Genomic DNA, 18,611 nt, shown 5'->3' with positions numbered 1-18,611 from the left:
TAGTCCCTTCTACCTAAGAGAGAGCTGCTGCCCTTATGTACTAATCTCCATGGTGGCTTCCCTCAAGAGAGACAGACATCGCAATGCTGCTCTTTAAATTCCCTAAATAGAAGAGGCCACCCTGGGTTTTTAGGGGGAGGGCTGGCCACCTAAAATTTCCTATTTGCAGAACGTGTTTCTTTAAATTGAACAAGGTCAGCAGGAAAGTTGCCGTGCATCTGTCTCCCTGCCAAGCCTTGCATGCCTATTGCTAGATAAGGCATGTGTTTTCCAAAATAGCAAGAGCTAGGATTGGAGTGGGAAACAAGTGTTCTTCAACTGCATGGTCTGTCCCTGTCCATCAAACCCTTAACCCTACCCCCGGATATCACTGTGATCCCAGCCTCTCAGGTTAACATGATACTTTAAAGCAGTAAAGTCTCTGTTTGTAATACTTTGATTTCATAACAACATATGATGCCAGACCACAAAGCAGCCTTCAAGGCCAACTCCTTTTTCTACTTCTCCTATATGAATAAACTATATACAAGGTTAAAAAACATATAGGACATTCTTTAACAAAAAACTTAAGATGACTTGAGTAATTAATCCTTGAGTTGCTGTTCTGGAAAGAATTGCTGTGGGTTCAATATAGTATAGAGATTTGTCCACCCATTTCAAAGAGACAATGAGGACCTTGTTTTCACTTAATTAATTAATTTCAGTTTAAAAGACACTTACGTTTCACTCGAAGGTGAGCACCAGATTTGGCATTTGCTGCTTGGAAATCTACTCCACCAGCTTGATCTAAGCGTACGTTGTACAGGGTAAGGAAGTGCTTTTTGCCCTCCTCTTTGATTTCACAATCCTGCAAAAAAAGACAGTGGAAAAAATTGTTTCACCTCTTTTTTGTGCTCCTCACCACAAGAGCCCCTACTTCTCATACCATGCTTCTACTGTCTCTTCATCCACTCACAACACTGAGGTCCGCTGCTACCTGCAGTATACCTTATAAACTTTCATTCATAGACCTTTCCTTTTGAAGTCTCTTCCTAATACAGTCTGCTTCCTCTTAGAAAGAAAGGGCAAGAGGCAACACATTTGTGTTGGTGAATGGGCCAATATATCCATATGTAGACCAGTCAGAAGCCTAAGGGAACTAGAAATTACTAAGCTTGTGCTGTGACCTTTACTTGAGAAGGGTCCTTTTTTCTCATCCAGGCACTGATTTTCATAGAACTTCTGATCTTTGTGTGTTATTCACACTGGTACTGGTACAAATCAGAGAGTTGCCAAATTATTTCCAGTCATGATTGTATGGTTTCTTAATTTTCCAGATCACCCCAGCAAAGAATTAAGAATATTTGATTAAGCCTTATACCATTTTAAAACAACTTTAGCTGTCATAGTAATGGGAAAAGGCTTGAACATGTGATCTACATCTGTTTAAACCATACATAACTCAAAAAACAAAGGTAAATGCAGACAATCCAAAGTCTGTATTTTTAAATGCCATTATGTTTAAGTGAATTCCATGAGGTCATTGCACTTTGCATACATGATAGTTAAAGACTAGCAATACAGAATGTACTTATTTATGGAAAATAATTTATTATTTAGCTATTAGATATGATATTTTTGATTAAGTTTATACCACATTTAAAATTTATTAAGAAAAAAATACAGTATTTTTATTATAGTGACCCTTATTTAAAGCAGAAAGAGATTTCACTTAGATTCTGCAGCCACCTTCTTATCCCTTACATCCTACCTCCCTGCAAATGTTTGAGATATATGTAAGAAACATCTTGAAATATTTGCTTACGGCTGATTCAGTCAGGGGTTCTCCTTTTAGTTTCCAATTGCCATGGACACCTTCTTCAGAGATTTCAATATCAAAACGGGCAGTCTCTGTCTCAATCACCTCCACACTGTATAGTGGACGTATAATCTCAATATCCCGGTCTAGGGGAAAAAAAAAAAAAAAAAAAAAAGAAAGGGATTGATTCCCTCAATCTCAAAAAGACCCCAAAAGATCTCTACTACAGATGAGCTCAGTAAAATAACTGTACCTTCAATATTGAGTTTAGCAGAGGTTTGATCAGTACCACAGTCACAAGTATACTGTCCAATGTCCTTCTTCAAAGCTTTCTTGAGGATAAGGATTCTCTTTTTACCATCAGCCTTAATAACAATATTCTTTGATGGAGTAATTGGTTTGCCATCCTTCATCCATTTCACTGGGGCATCTGCTTTGCTGATTTCGCATTGTAAGATTACTTCATCTTTCTCTACAGCAGTGTAATCCTGCAGCTTCCCAGTGAAGTATGGGTCTCCCTCTGCAAGCAAAAGTCAAGATACGTTTCAGTCTGAGATTTTAGTCTTTCAGAAAGGACAATTAGTTCTTACCATAAAATAGATTTCCTTTCTATGCCCTGCAAGAAGGATTAAATATAGTTCTTATAAATATTGCACAGTTCTGTTGCAAAAGCAAAAAAACGACGAATATCTAAGAAACAACTCAGCTTATTACTAATACTACTGACAACATTGTTTTGGTGCTCTAGGAGTTTCAGAGCACCATTTAAGTATCTAATAGTTTCTAATAGTTAATTTTGTAACAGTTGCATGACACTTTAAAGTTATTTTATTTATCCTTTGTAAATCGGGAAATTGAGACCCAAAGAAGTCAAACAAATTGTAAAATGGTCAGAAATCACTATGTAGATTTAGGCCAAACCAAAAAAAGCCCATCAAAATAAACCAAAACCAGTCCCAAGACTTTCTGATCACAATTTTTCATTATTAAGACACTTCTAATAATATATACCATGTAACTTATTTTGTGTATTCTTACCAAGAACAGTGAGCTTAGCTTCTGAGGATTTGTCCATAGCTTCCACTTTAATCTGAGAAGTATCATCAATAGTAAGATCTTTGATTGTGAGTGTATGGAATTTGCCCTCATCTGTCATTGAAACCACTTTGGTGGTATGTAATCGCTGGTCATTCTTGAACCAGGCAACAGGGATATTTTCATGAGAGAGTTCCACACTGAACACTGCAGTTTCTCGCTCCTTTTTAGTTACATCCTTGAGAGGAGTAATGAATTTCAGACGGATACCTACAATAACATAACATTTCATTAAGAATAATATTATCAATAAAAACTGTTCAAGAACTATGGTCCAAATCTTTCCTAGAAAGTCAGACAAACCTTCAATAATTAGCTTGGCACTTGTTATCTTATCCTCAGCTTCAAACATGTATTTAGCTTCATCCTCAAATGCAACAGATTTAATGATCAGAGCATGCTTTGTTCCATCAGAAATTATTTCAAATCTTTCATCAGGAGTGATCTCTTGTGTTCCTTTCAACCAGCGGAAAGTCTTGGGTTCTCTGGACACCTCACATTCAAACTTGGCTTCATCCTTCTCAAAGACCTTCACGTCACTTAGTGGGGTGATAAAGATGAGAGGCAATTCTGAAATCAAAGAAGAGCACTTTCACTTCAGTAATAGGTTCATATGGACCTTTCTGCTGCTAGAGTTGTTCTGATGCCTTGAGATACACAGGGAAATGATGGCAAAGTGCAGACTGTACCTTTCACTTTCAGATTAGCAGCACTTTTAGCATTTGCAGCTTGGAAAGACACTTCTCCAGTCATATCAAGTTTGCAGTTATGAAGGACAAGAGTATGCTTCTTCCCATCTTCAATGATTTCACAGTCCTGGCAAAAAAGAAACAACCCCCCCGCCCCGCAAAATGTGAATATACTAAGAAATCACTCAGAAGACATTATTATTAAATCTATTTTTTCTAGTATTAGTTACAGTATAAAAATAAAGAAGCCGTCTTACAGGTGAAGGTGTTAGGGTTTCTCCCTTTAGCTTCCATACAGGATGGACGTCAGGCTCAGAAATTTCAATCTCAAAACGTGCTGTTTCACCAACAAATACTTCCACTCCATACAGTGGGCGCTCCACTTTAATTAAGCGAGCTAAAATCAAAAAACCCAAAAGTTCACATCTGTTTATTCATTTATTCTGTACCATAGAAATGTAGTACTGGAAAAGATCTCAACTCTCTCCATATCCCTCCTTTAGGGCATTCAAATGCTATCACTGATAAATGTTTATCTCCCCTCTTTTTAAAAAACTGCAAGTTTGGGCAGTCTGCAACTGCCTTCTATAATATGTCTGAAAATTTAGTTATTTTTATTAAGAATCTTTTCCTCATAGTTAACCCAGATATCTGTTACAGTAAATTAAACACAGTTTGTTTTTTCTTGACTGTAAATTGACATAGAGAATAATTGATCATCTCTGTCTTACAACAGCCATTTATATATCTTGAGATATATTGTCTCTTGTAAACACTCTTAATAACTGTAAATCTAGATATTTCAGCTATTCAACAAAGCAGCATGTTTTCTAAAGGTATAATTTTTAGTGTTGTACTCTAGAGAGTGTCTGTCTCTCTACACCATTTTACAAAGGTTTCAGCACTTCCCCTTAGCCAAGGCGTGGAAACTTACGCTCAACGCCGACATTAGAACTTGTCTTGTCGGTTCCGCAGTCACACTCATAAACACCCTTATCACTCTCTGCAGCCTTCTTGATCTTCAGGATACGACGCAAGCCATCCGTTTTTATGGAAATTCTGTTCGAAGCAACTAGTTCTACACCATCTTTGTACCATTTTACTGGCACATCTTTGCTGAGTTCACACTCCAGAGTAACATCATCTTTCTCCAGAGCACTGTAGTCTTGTAATTTCACAGTGAAATATGGATCGGCCTCTACAAAAGGCACAGTGGATATGAAATGGTAAATTAATAACGTAAATTTACAAAAACATCAATATTTTGTCACTTTGTACTTTTGATATTAAAAAGTGTTTATACATATTATCTAGCATATTTTTAATTATTTATGTAATTACCTAAGACTTTGAGGTTTGCTTGTGTGTTCATGTCCTTGACTACAGCCTTTATTTCAGAGATATCATCAAGCGTTACTTCTCTCATTTCTAGTTTATGAACTTTGCCTTCTGAAGTAATAAGAACTGTTCTGCTTGTGTGGAGTCTTTTGTCATTTTGGTACCATTTCACTGGCATGTCCTCATGAGAAAGCTCAAACTGAAAGTGAGCTGTTTCCCCTTCTTTCACTGTTTGATCCTGTAGAGGTGAGATGAACTTCAGCCTCACACCTGTAAATTAGAAACATAATTACTGTCAGAAAAAGGCTAATGTGGTTCTAAAAGACACATTCTTTAACCATTTATATTGTTTTGTTCATAATGAGATACTTGCCTTCCACAAACAGTCTTGCTGTGCTCTTCTTGCCCTCAACTTCAGCAGTGTATTCTCCCTCATCATCAAACTGAGAATCATTGATTACAAGAATATGCTTCTTTCCATCTGCAATGATGTCAAATTTATCTCCGATCTTGAGTATATCAGTGCCCTTAGACCATATAACATTGGCTTCTCTGGTAAGGACACATTCAAACCGTGCTTGGCGTCTCTCAGGGACAGTAACATCTTTCAGGGGCACAGCAAAGTCCAGTTCAATTTCTGGAAGCAAAACAGAATGCGTCATTTGTAACATGCTCCATGTGAACTCTGCTTAAGTTGATACAACGCTCAATGGTGCATCGTACCTTTCACTGTCAGGATAGCTGAAGTAACTGCATTAAATGCCTGGTATAGGACTTCACCAGCTTGCTCTAACTTGACTTTGTGCAAGGTTAGGAAGCGTTTTCCTCCTTCAGATTTGATTTCACATGTCTGGAGAGATGACAGACTTTGGTAAATACAATACCTAGGTATTTTTAATAAAGGGATTCTATAAACAAAGAGTCAGCTAAAAAGATTGGAATTGTTTTTCAAGGGAAGTTAACACTTTTACTCAATAATAAAAAAGTGGAGTACATCTCTTCAGCATTCCACACTTCTTTTTAATGTCAGCATCATTCCTAGCAACACATACAGGATATTTTTATTATTGTCTGAATAATATACTGTTATCCTTCAAGAAAATGAAGCCCTTCAAAACTTAGCTTTTATAGCATATAATTCTTACTTAGAAAGCTAGTGTTTTTTAATCACCATAATGCTTAGCCTTTCTACATTCTGGACTGAGCAGCAATGACAGACCTGCAAAGATCTTACAATAAAGGCTCAAGGGAACCTGTTCACATTATTTAAATTTAAATAAATTGTGTTGTATAATTCAATGATGCTTACAGGTGAGGGTCTCAGGATTTCTCCTTTCAGCTTCCATTCCCCAGGAATATCATCCTCAGATATTTCTGTATCAAAGTTTGCTGTTTCTTTCTCGTAAACCGTAACATCCTCTAACGGCTTCAGAAGTTCAACTTCACGTTCTAGAATGCACAAATGAACACATATATAATCAGTTCAAGTTTTGATAGAGGTTATCTTTTTTGTTTGTTTGTTTAGAGGTTTTTGAACATTTGCCTATGAGCTGATTAAATATAATACAAACAGAAGCTTCCTTACCACCAAGGGTCAGTTTAGCTGGGTATCTGCGACCTTCAACTTCCACTGAATATTCCCCAATATCAGCAGGGCCAGCATTCTTGATTTTCAGGAAAATTTTATTTCCTTCTTTCAAGATTTCCGTCTTGTCAGTTGGTTCAGCAGGGATTTCCTCATCTCCTTTAAACCATTTAATGTTTGGTGTATCCTTGACAATGTCACAGGTGAAAGTAGCTGTTCCTTTCGGTTTCACATGCTGGTCTCTTATAGGTTTTACTAACCAGTCTCTTATCACTTCTGCATATGACAAAGAGTTACATAAAAATACAGCTTAGCAGACTTTTACTACAAATAGATGGGTCATAAATAGAAGAAATAGAACTAACAAATTTTGTATTAAAACAAGCTTTTAATAGCTGTAAAAATCTTATCTGTCCATTTGTATTGTAATACTAGGAGAAAAAGCTTTCCTCATTTTAAACCAGCCCAAATATCCTACAGAGAAAGGAGAACACAATTTTGATTGCTTACCTACTACCTTAACACAAGATGAGCATGACAGCTCGGAATCTTCCACAGTAACAGTGTAAGTGCCAGCATCAGCATCATCTGAATCAGTGATCGTGAGGGTATGTGACAAACCAATAACGCCCAAAGCAAATTTCCCAGGCTCAGCTTTGATGATCTTCCCATCCTTCCTCCAGACCACGTTTCTTTCTTTGTTAAGCTCACACGTCAAGTACAGTGGCTGGCCTTTAATCACGGTGACTTCTTCATCAAGAGTTTTCACAAACCGCACCGGGAGTTCTGTGGGAAACACAACATTTTTATTTGTCTCATTTGTATTTAGAAGGTGTGATGCAGCAGTGTCTTTAATTAATTAAATATTAAATCAATGTGCAGTGATTGATGGAAGCAAAAGGGTCCATCTCTCAACCACTATAAATTAACGAAGTACCAGTATTTCTAGCTTGAGGAGTAGCTAGCCTTTAAATTATTGATAAACTTCAAATGGGGAATACCTTCAACAATAAGTTTGGCTGTAGAGGTCTTCTCTTTGTTTCCCAGTCGTAATACACAAGTATATTCACCAGCATCTGACAGCTGGACATCAATAATATGCAGCTTCCTATCTTTACCATCAGCAATAAACTTGTGTTTTGGGCTCTCTCGGATGTTACTTCCGTCTTTCATCCAACTGGTAATCGCAGTGGATGGTGAAATAAGGACTTCAAAGATTGCAGAAGATCCAACAGATTCAGCTTCTGTTAGCACTATATCTTGCATCTCCTTAACAAACTTCAGTGGTACAGCTTTGAGTTGGTAAGTGAATGGAGGTTCTTCAGGAGGTTTTTCACCACCACTGCCTGGCCTGAGCTTCCTTCTTTCTGCATCTGCTGGTGAAGGTGTCTTCTTGGCTGCAATTCAGATTCAGAAATGAATAAACTAATCCTGATTTATTGCTTTTGCTTGTTGCTATTGACTTGCAGTATCCTACCTTTGATTGGACTGATACCTTTCGGAGTCTCTTCTTTTGGTGGCTTGGCCTCTGAAGTAGAACAACAATATTATTAGGAATGTGGTTAAATAAACATACATACTAAAATTAAGACAAACATTTCTTTTACAAGTCAGATTTTCTCTTCCTTTAGCTATATACACATAGAAGGGGAGGAAGATATAAACATATGTATATATTTATACAACTTATACTGTCTATATCTCAATGGTAAATTCAATACCTTGAAGCATGGGAGAGACACATATTCAATGCTGGGGACTGAAAGGTAGCTTAGGAGCTCCTAGTTTCTCAATTTATTGTCCTGTCCGTTATTTTGTAAAATTCTGCCATTCCCTGACACTTTACTCACAATTAGGCCCTTGATCAATACCCACCTGACAACCAAAGTAGCTTAAATACCTCTTACAAATTAAATAGGGTTTTTTAGAAAAAGCACATACTTTTACTAATGAAGACAACAAAAATATAAGTTATATAAATTAAATACATGTTTCAGGACAAAGTGATAGTCTCTACAAATGAGGGATGTTCTGTTAGTTGCCCAACTTGTGATCAACATCTCAGACTTCTGAAAATATTTCCCATGCTATGCTGCTTCTCAACATCATTTTGTGAAAGGAAATATAAAATATACTTTTAATGGGAGAAGGATATGAATGAAATGCAGGACATTTTATTGCAGTGGATGGAAAAACGAATACTAGAAAAAATGTGTGAATTCTTCTGAGAAGATAATGGCACACAACATGATTTATGCAGTTGTAATAAAAGTGTAAGACTAAGACAATGAACATTGATGACACAGATGTATGTACAGACAGGTAAGACAAACATGTGAAGAGTGGCTGAATGCCAATACAGCCAGTTGACAGACTAGATGGAAATGTGAATGATGTTAAAGAATGAAAACAAACATCACAATCGAAAATGGTATTCTCCTGAAGCAAACAGTACAAGCACTTCATGGAAGAATTTGGCAGAGGTCTTCCTCACCTCGCTTTGCGTGAGACTTTGCAGGAACATCCCGAACTTCACGTGATTCTCCAGGTGCATCCAAATTCTTGTTCTCAGTCAAAGGTCTACTGTCCTGCTCAGTCACATGAGCAGGTTCTGATTTCTGATATTCTTTCTCTCCTTCATCTTTCTTAGGAGTTATTATCTTACCTATGCTTGAGGAGTAACTAACTTCTCCATTTGCAGGGATTCCTTTGCTTGATAGTATTTTGTCTGAAAGCTTTCCCTTCTCTTTTTTCATGGTTACAGATGTGCTTTTTCCAGTGTCATATTTGGGTGATGTTTTTTCATCTGATATACCTTCTGTCACTGGAAGTTCTTTTTCCAAAAGCATCAGTTCTTCCACAGTCAAAGAAGATTTCTTTTCTTCAGTTTTATCTTTGCTGCTTTTGAGAGCTGGAGTTTCTTTACGTTCATCCTGAATAGTATGAACTTCTCGGAATCGCTTTTTATCTTGACTCTGTGCTGGTTGAATAGTAACTTCCTCTGCTAACTCAGATCTGTCAACTATTTCATCTTTGATTCCCTCTGCATGTTCTCCTATGGAATCTTCACCTTCCATTCCTTCTCCTGTAATCACTGTATCAAATTCTTCTTTTTCCACAGGCAGCTTTTCAGGGGCATTTGACTGCCTAATTTTGCCTTTTTTAAAGTGGGTGCTGAAGGTAGTTTTCTCTTCCTTCTGTGGTATAATCTTTTTCCCTGGTTTTTTATCACTTAGGAGTGCTTTCTCAGTCAACAGTTGTCCTGAATCCTCCTCATAATGAACTTCTCCTTCCTCTGCAGAATATTTTTCTCTTGCTTTCCTTTCCACTATTTCTGGCTTAAGAACAGATGGTTTAAAGATTGTGTAAGCTTTTTCTCTGGGAACCTCCTCATCTTCAGTGGGGTGTTCTAGGTCAACATCTTCTCTCAATACTGGTTCAGTCTCCTCAGACAGGTCTAAGGAATGCAGTTCTGCTGATGTAAAGTCCAGACTCTCATCTTTCTCATAATCTTGAATAATTTCCATTTTCTTTGCTTCTTTATTAAGAATCTTATCTATAGGAATTTCAGCAACTGTGGTACCAGATTTCTTCATCCATTGAGTTCTATTTTGTATGCCATGCTCCTTTGTGGATTCTCCAAGAGGAACTTCAGATTTCTCTAGAGTAAAACCTCCTCTCTCTTCACTTCTAAGCAGAGGAGTTTCAGCTATTCCTGCCTCTGTGGTATACTTTACAAACGAAGTCTTATTCTTAACGGGAAATTCTTTAGGTTGCAAATGGATTTTTGATTTTCTCTCTTTTCCTAGAAGTCTTTTCTGGTCCTTGGGCTCACATGGCTCTCTGGGTATATGTTTAGGTATATAAGTTAACTCAATTTCCTCTTCTTTTTCCTGCACAGGAATCTTTCCTTCATGAAGAACACCAAACTTGTCAGATACTTTCTCTACAGCACCTTCCCTATGAACAACCAATTTAATTTCATTCCCCTTTTCTTCACCAGAATCTCTTTCCACATGTTCAGATGCCATAGAAATCAATGTCAGTTCCTCATCAGGTAGTAGTGGTTCATCCTTTGCATAAGTAATGTGGTCTGCTGCAATTTCCATTTTCTCACCGGCAAGGGCAGTCTTGCTTAAAACTATAGGTGTCATTTCTGGCTCCTCTTCTTCAGGAGCCAGGATAAAATATTTAAAAGCCACTTTCTCCTCCTCATCTCCCTCTGGCTTCAGTATTCCATCAACAGTTTCCAGTGAGATTTTATACTCATGTGGCTCTACTTCCTGAATGTCCAGAACTGTCTCCTTTGGACTTACTTTCTCTTTCACATGCAAGCATTTCTCAACCAAAATCTTCTTTAACACAATTGACTCGGGCTTTTCTTCTTCCACTGGAGGTATTTTATGTCTATGCTTTAGTACCAATGGTGCATCAGGCTTTTCTGCAGCTACAAAGGTTTCACAGGTAATTTAGAGAGTTAAAATCCATAAGAATAAGCATCAGGAACAATAAATTTTAAGATAAAATTTCCAGCTATACCTGAAATAAAATGAACATAGAACACTTTTTCTCCACATAACAGAAAACCTATAACACAATCACAAAACAAAAGAAAGACACGAATGACACATACAAACAGTACAGAATACCTAAGTAAACCACTGTTATGGTACAGAGCATTGTCCCACTAGTCTGCCAATTTAATTCCAGTCCAGGTTATAAGTAGCAGAAAATGACAGCTTTCTAAGGGCATATTTGGTGAACTATATATAACGGGTTATTTATGCCACTGCAGGCCTGGTTACATCACCAAATTCATGGCCAATAGATATTCATGGTTAGGCTTCTCAAGTGCCCAAGATCTGAGCTCTACTGTAACAATGAGGCCCTTTGAACGATGGGTGAGCAGCATGTACATCAACTCGATTGAAGGACCTTGGGCTCAGAGTGCTTCAGAGGAATTGAACTCTGAACATTTCTTTTTTCACAGCAGGGTATGATCTGCAGTCCTAAGCTAATCAAATGAAAGTAGGAATACTCTAATTCTTCAACACCACTGACACTTTTCGTCAGGACTTCAATAACAACTTAGAAGCAGAAAACCAAGCAACACAAGAATTGTTTAGAAACACGTCACTTATCTTTTGCTGTACAGAAAATAAAAGATGCAGTTCACAAGACATACATCAGGACATAAACAACATCAAGGAATCAACAGAATACACAAATTTCACAGTAGGACAATAAATAAAGGGGCACATATCACCATCCAGAAACAAGAGCACCGATTTATCTCCATGGTATATCCAAGACACTTGTCTTTTAGGTTAGCTGACAGTACCTAGAATAACAACGTCCTTGAATGGGACCTCAAAGCTTCCTGTAATGAATGAGTTATATGATTGTACAGCAATTCATTCTCTTTATCCTAAAGGTATTTAGGTATCTCAGAGAGAAAAACGTGGTAAATAGCATAGAATAAACATAAATACCTGCTTTCTTTCCAACCACTGGAGCTGTCACTGGAGCAGTAACAGCTGGTGCTGGTTCTGCTGCTTGTTTTGGAGACTTTAGAGCTGTAGAAAAAAAGAAAAAAAAAGTTCTTATACATTTGTTTTAAGAAATAATTTTGATTTAAGTACAATGTTCTTTAAAATTTTATGTAGATTGTACGAAAGTTCCAGTCTTACTAATACTAATGATATTTGTTGAATGCCCTTTTAGCCAGAAATCTCTGAATGGAAAATACTAGGCACATAAGAAAGGCTTCACCAGTATTCACAACTAAAGATTTCTTACCTACTACAGGTTTAGGTTCAGGTCCAGCAAGTGAGGGAGCTGCTTGCTTAGGTTCTGGCGTTTCAAACACAATAAGTACAAATAGGTTAATTTACATGTTTTGTAACCCCATTTACTATTGAAGTTAGAAGCCACAATACAGAGAGAGTTAATCAAAGACAGAATTTATTATTTTATGTTTTATTTAGCCAGAAAGCAAAAAATTAACCTGAGCTGAACTCTTGTAAAGCAAGATGCAATGGAAAAAGATGAATTTTTCAAGCACTGAAGAAGTAAAGACAACAAGAAACCCAGAAGAATGACAAGGAGTTAATCATGACACGATACTCATGGACAGACTAGATGGTAGTAATGCATTATGTTAATACAGCATCATACTCAGCAATGAATATCATTTAGCTGCTGCAGTAAGGAAAAAGAACAGCACAGGAGGTTTGTACCTTTAGGTGGCTCAGGCACGTGTTTCTCCTCTTTTTTTATGACAGGTATCTCAGTTTTCTTCTTAGGAACTTCTGGGACTTTAAAATATTGTTTTTATTTTGTAAGATATATTGAAACACTTCGAGACACCAAATACAATTATTTCCCCTGTGTCTAAGAATTTTCATTCTTTTTAGACATAAACAGTTTCAGATATTCATAAGGCTTAGGAATATGTGTTTTTAAGAGTGAGATTTGAATAAATTAGAAACACTCATTGGACAAAAGGACAACTATTTGCAAAATGTGAACTAAAAGAATGCTGGGATTAGCTGTTTCACTGTAGTTACATGTTTATCAATATTATAAAATATTTGTGAAGTCCTCTTCTATACACAGTGAAGACTGAGAAACAATCCCCCCAAAAGACCCAAATGTGGATGTCAAATTTGGTTGTGCTTTCAGCAAAGCTTTAATTTACACAATTAAGTCAACGCAAGCCATCTTTTAAAATCTCACTTTCATTCCTTAATTTCAGAGAATACTACTGAAAAGTTTGATCTTTTAAAAATTGTTTAAATTTTATTTTACCAGAGATATTTGAATGTAATCTAGTACCTTCAGGTTTCTTAATTTTTTCTACTGGTGTAGGTACTGGTTTAACTTCTGGTTTAGGTTCTTTTTCTGGTTTAGGTTCTTCCTCTTCTGGTTTCTTTTTAAGAACTTTAAAAGAAAAAGAATCTCAGTTTTTAAAGCACAGGAAAACAAAAGAATAAGATGGTGAACAAGACAAAAGATTAAAAATTATCAACAATCCTGAAGAGGAATGTTAAATATATAGCTCAATATAAATGGAAGATTTTGTGTTACTATCCAAGATACTATTCTGAAAGTCTTTTAAAATTCAAAGTCATCTAGAGCAAAAAGATGCTTTTATTAAGAGCAGTCCATCTGCAAGGAACAATGTCAACGTTAACTGTCTTTGATAGAAAAAAAATTCTAATATTAGAATATATTTATTATATTGAAATGAGTTTCTATACACGATTCTGTTTTAATAACTACAGTTATAGATGATTTTCAGGACAAAATGCAGGATTATGGATTAAACTCTTATTGACTTCAGTGAGAGAACAAGACTGAGTCTTCAGGTGTTGTATCTGGAGAACTCAAATGTATATAATGTCTGGTTTTCCTTTTACTTATTTTACTTATTTTTGTCCTGTCAGATATCAGTTTTGGGTATCTAATGAGACTGTCATCTGAAAAACTGGATATCTATATTTTATGTTGTCTGAAATTTGAAGGTTGGCTGCAAGGTATATGGACAGGAATCATTTCACTGCCGTATTTCAAACAGAACTGGAATTAGTGTGTCCTTCTTCTAAGCAGTAATGGAGCACGAAGTGATTGAGAAGGCAGGAAAAGGGAACTGATGTCCAATAGTACTACAGGGTTCTGTGATCTGTGCAGCACTTCTAAGAAAACCATAAAAGATAAAACAGATGCTACATATGTGGCTTCAATAACATTCACACTGTCTCTGGAAAATATTTAGGGGTCCAGAGCTGAAGAAAGTGGAAAACTGTTAATTTTAGTATAAGTTTACAGAGTTTAAGAAAACAGAATAGACTTATAGGGAACCAGATTTTCAGTGTTCTGCTCTGTTTTCATCACAGATCCTTTGGATCGGACAGATTTTCACAATATCTCCACTTCATCCCTGCAACTATAAAGGCTTTCTCCACAAAACAGATATCAGGTAGCACTTTGTGTAATTTTCCATACCACACACATAAAACAACGTTACTTAGGGGAATATACTGACCAATGTTAATATACTGGGTTTTTAAAAACAGAGCAAAGTTACTGTACCTCTTTTCAAAACAACTTCTTCTTTTGGTGGAGGAGTAACTTCAGGAATTACTTTGCGAGGTTTCTTTACAAGTCCAGGCACTTGAACAAATATTATTCCAGATTTTATTATGGGTTCATAATAGCAGTAAGAGCTAACTAACAACTAACCACTCCAAACACACAAATCAAATGCTGGTCCACTATTGAATATTAAAAGCAAATGTAAAACTGCTGAGATACTTTTTCTATATTATTTGTGTACAGCTGTCTTCTAGGCTTATGCATGAGAGGAAATTTTCATACAAATCAACAAAAGAGAAATATGGTTTGGCAAAACTATAAAGGTTATGTATTCAAGGAGAGTTATCACAGTAACATTTTTATCTCATTTTCCTCTTTCACTTCAGGCTTATGTTACATATCTGTTCCTCTGAACTGTCCGTCTATGATGTTCATAATGATCCAGTTAGTTTAATTCCTAAATTTGGAACAGCATTTAGAAGAGATGTTCAGTGCTTAGCTTCTCTTAAGCTCCAGTACATATGAAAAATATAAGGGAGTACTTGTAAACTGGCTTGCTCAATTCATTATTCACCTCCATCTCTGGAAAGAGTCCTCTCACAAAAATACGTTACATTTCAGACAAATAGTGTGTTTGAACAACACTACATATATTTAAACAGTATATTATCTTTCATTTCTCCCTAAGCAGAGAACCAAAGTGAGCATCTACGCAAGTGACAAAACTCATAAAAACTCTCTCACTCTTCTGTGATTCTCTCTCTTGCATTTCATTAATTGCATGATGGGAGATTAAAGTGGACATAAATATAAGATGGAACATTTACATCCAAGATTGGAGTCCACTATTGAGCATAATCTAACATAGACAGCTTCTTGATATTTCTGAGCAAATAAAAGAACAAGAACTACTGAGAACTACAACTTTGGGTTCATGAGAGGATTGATTTAAGTAAGATTGTTATATTAATTAGGTACCTTTAGCAGGTGGTGGTTCCAATTTTGGAGGCTCAACAGGCTTTGCAGTCACAACTTTCTTCCTTGATTCAGGAGCTTTAAAGAAAATTATTTGAATTTTACCACACATATAATTAGATTCAAAAAAGAAAAGAACTTTCTAAAACCCTATTAATACCATTGACATAATAGAAAGACAAGAGATACAAAGCTAAGATTCTGGCTGATTAACTGTTTAGAAGAAGTCAGATGATCTGTAGGAAGCATAGTTGATCTAAAACCCATGTTCATATAGCAACACCAGCAAATTATTGCTGGGGATTCTCTTAATTTGTAAGAACATGTTAAAGACAGAAGAATTATGTTAAGGATAGACGAATGCATTAATTCAGTTAAGATTTTTTAAAATAAGTAGGTTTTTTTCCGTAAGTATTGAAAAGAGCCCATGTAAACTGACTTAGCATAACACTGGTAAAAAATCATAAGGGACTGAGCATTAGCAAGGCGCACCATTAGAGTGATAGTAAATAAGAAAAGAAAAAAAAGAGACCTAAAATGATATGTTTAAAAGCATGCTTTTCAAGATTCATCAGTATAATTTAAAATGATTATATGCTTGAGTTCCCACTGTTAATTGTTGCTTCAGGTGATTATACCTTTAAGTAGTTCTTTTGCCATTTTAATATCTTCTGTTGGTGGAGTAGGTGGTGGTGGTTTTCGCTTTTCAGGGATCTTCTTTTCAGGTTCCGGTGCTTTAAATAACATTAGGTAGATTTAGTATAAATTTACTACCACAGTAGTTACCCAAAGAGTAATGTACAAATGTAAAGAAGGTCATTTCAAATGAAGCCAGTGAACAAATCTCATTGTATTAAATGGGCATATGAAACAGACGTAGGTTATTCCTTTGTAGCACACACACAATACAAATAGTCCAGTTGACTTAAAAAAAGCATGTTAACATGAGAACAAAGGTGGGAAACCAAATGACAGGAAGACTCTCATTGGCAAGAAATAAATTGAAAACATTTAAAATTATCTGTATGCTGTACTTAGAATTAAGAGATCAGAACTCATTTCCAAAATATAATAACAGAGGAGGAATTACACAGAAACCTACAACATACAGGTACACGTGCAAAGAAGGACACAGCAAGAACAAAACTACACAGTTATGAAAGAAAGGTGTCTGGCAGCCTCTAGGTAGGTATTTGGTATACCTTCAACTGGTAAAGCTTCTTCTACTTTTGCAACTGGAATTTCTTCCGCTTCTTCAGGCTCAATCTCCTTTACAATTTCATATTCTTTAAAGAATATTGACAACTGGTGTAAGTTTTGAATGATAAGATTGTTTCACATGAACAAATACATCACTAAAAAGAAAGCTGCTCCCACACACACAGACAAGTACATATCAGGGTAAGTAATCACTCAATATCTGCTACCTTTGCAGTTAATGCATGCTTTTGAAAAACTATTCTCTTTCTATGTAAGAATGAATTGGGGTTGTATGAAAGATAGTATTTTTATGTGTAGTAAACATTAAATTTGTGGATAAGTCATTGTAACTGGAAAGAACAAAAACTTCGATAATCTCAATTCATATAAAATTATAACAGCAATATAAATACTAGGGTTTAAGAGATCCAAATTTATTTGGAATGTATTATTATCTTACAGAGAGACACACTTTGTTAGGAATACCCTGTGTAGGAGCATATGTCACTTCAAAATATTTAATTTTGGAAGTGGTATTTTACTTCCAAAAATGAAAATATAATAGTAGATACAAGAAACAAGTATCATCAAAAATATGAAGTGAAAAATTTACAAGCATTACAACGGGGGAAAAAAGGACATCTATTTTAAAGCTTATGTTGAGAAGAACCGGACAAAGGGTTGTCCTTACAGTAATAGCTATGATGGCATATACCTTCACTTGGTAGTGGTTCAGGTATTTTAGGAACAGCAACAGGTACTTTCTCCTCTGGGACAGACTTCTTGGGCAACTCAGGCACTTTAAAAAATATTAGTTCCTTTTATTTTTGTGTATATAAACATACATACGAAATATAAAAAAAGACAGAGACACCCAGCACACAGAAAATCACAGTGAGTTACAGAGGTCATAACCATGAAAGACTGTTTCTGCTCCAAACAGTCTTTCCCAAGGTAGTCTACATACAATTGACACATTTTATAGACTCAAAAATCACAGAATCACAGAATGAACAGGAATCACAGAAAATTAACAGATTCACAGAATCACGGAAAGTGAACAAAGAAAAGATAGAACAGAAAACATTTATTCTCAGGAGATGCTTCCTGGCAATATATACCTTTGGTTGGACGAGGCTCTGGTTTTTTTATTTCTGGCTTTTTAGGTGTTGTAAGAGGCACTTTCTCTTCTGGAAGGGCTCTCTCTGGCACATCAGGTGCTTTAAAGATATTAGTAAACTTTCATTTTTGTGAACATTAAGATACATATATATACAATAGTGGAAAGTGCAAAGACTAAATAGAGTAATGCATTCAAAAAATGACACATGAAATTTTAAGTGACAGATTACTCAGATACCTAAACCACTGCACACATCAGTGAAACAAGGGAAAAAAGTATTCAGAGAATAAAGAAAAAGAGAAGTTAAGTCACTGATATATGTACCTTCAGCTGAAGGAACTTTATGTTTTTTAAGGACAGGCATAGGTTCTGGTTTCTTTGGCACAGTCTCAAGCACTGGTTTCTTGGGAACAGCCACAGGTTTCTTGGGCACAGCCACAGGTTTTTTGGGCACAGCCACAGGCTTTGGGTGAACAGCAACTGGTGCCTCCTCTTCTGGCTCTTCCTCCTCAGCCACCTCAGGCACTTTAAAGATATTAGTTCTTTTTATTGACTGACTTAAAGGTCAGGCACAAAAGACACAACACGACCAAATGCCACTCACACCTCTCCCCACAGAACACAGAGGGGCAAAGAGCACTCAGCGCTGTGGCAAACTGGGGGGCATGGCTGGCTCGATCAGCACACCACCCTGTACCTTCAGCTGGAGGA

General features: G+C 36.3%; 1 protein-coding gene across 27 annotated transcripts in view; it reads right to left on the bottom strand.

The window, feature by feature from the left end:
* The window catches only part of TTN (titin), a 245,118-nt gene that overhangs the window by 93,918 nt on the left and 132,589 nt on the right, over positions 1 to 18,611 (bottom strand). For all 27 annotated transcript variants that reach the window (XM_065637181.1, XM_065637152.1, XM_065637169.1 and 24 more), the window contains 23 exons: positions 16,216 to 16,311; positions 15,581 to 15,655; positions 14,600 to 14,680; positions 13,343 to 13,447; positions 12,745 to 12,822; positions 12,305 to 12,358; positions 11,998 to 12,081; positions 7,983 to 8,033; positions 7,507 to 7,902; positions 7,016 to 7,291; positions 6,506 to 6,781; positions 6,230 to 6,369; positions 5,644 to 5,770; positions 5,294 to 5,557; positions 4,924 to 5,190; positions 4,517 to 4,780; positions 3,840 to 3,979; positions 3,583 to 3,709; positions 3,197 to 3,463; positions 2,837 to 3,103; positions 2,052 to 2,318; positions 1,805 to 1,944; positions 721 to 847 (listed from right to left, as the gene is read on the bottom strand). In XM_065637181.1, the coding sequence (XP_065493253.1) occupies positions 721 to 847; positions 1,805 to 1,944; positions 2,052 to 2,318; positions 2,837 to 3,103; positions 3,197 to 3,463; positions 3,583 to 3,709; positions 3,840 to 3,979; positions 4,517 to 4,780; positions 4,924 to 5,190; positions 5,294 to 5,557; positions 5,644 to 5,770; positions 6,230 to 6,369; positions 6,506 to 6,781; positions 7,016 to 7,291; positions 7,507 to 7,902; positions 7,983 to 8,033; positions 11,998 to 12,081; positions 12,305 to 12,358; positions 12,745 to 12,822; positions 13,343 to 13,447; positions 14,600 to 14,680; positions 15,581 to 15,655; positions 16,216 to 16,311 (3,969 nt within the window). The remainder of the gene's footprint in view (positions 1 to 720; positions 848 to 1,804; positions 1,945 to 2,051; positions 2,319 to 2,836; positions 3,104 to 3,196; positions 3,464 to 3,582; positions 3,710 to 3,839; positions 3,980 to 4,516; positions 4,781 to 4,923; positions 5,191 to 5,293; positions 5,558 to 5,643; positions 5,771 to 6,229; positions 6,370 to 6,505; positions 6,782 to 7,015; positions 7,292 to 7,506; positions 7,903 to 7,982; positions 8,034 to 11,997; positions 12,082 to 12,304; positions 12,359 to 12,744; positions 12,823 to 13,342; positions 13,448 to 14,599; positions 14,681 to 15,580; positions 15,656 to 16,215; positions 16,312 to 18,611) is intronic.

Source organism: Caloenas nicobarica, chromosome 6 (genome assembly GCF_036013445.1).
Source record: "Caloenas nicobarica isolate bCalNic1 chromosome 6, bCalNic1.hap1, whole genome shotgun sequence".
NCBI lineage: Eukaryota > Metazoa > Chordata > Aves > Columbiformes > Columbidae > Caloenas > Caloenas nicobarica.
Note: the sequence above shows the minus strand (reverse complement) of the source record. Positions and strands in the feature narration are given on the sequence as shown.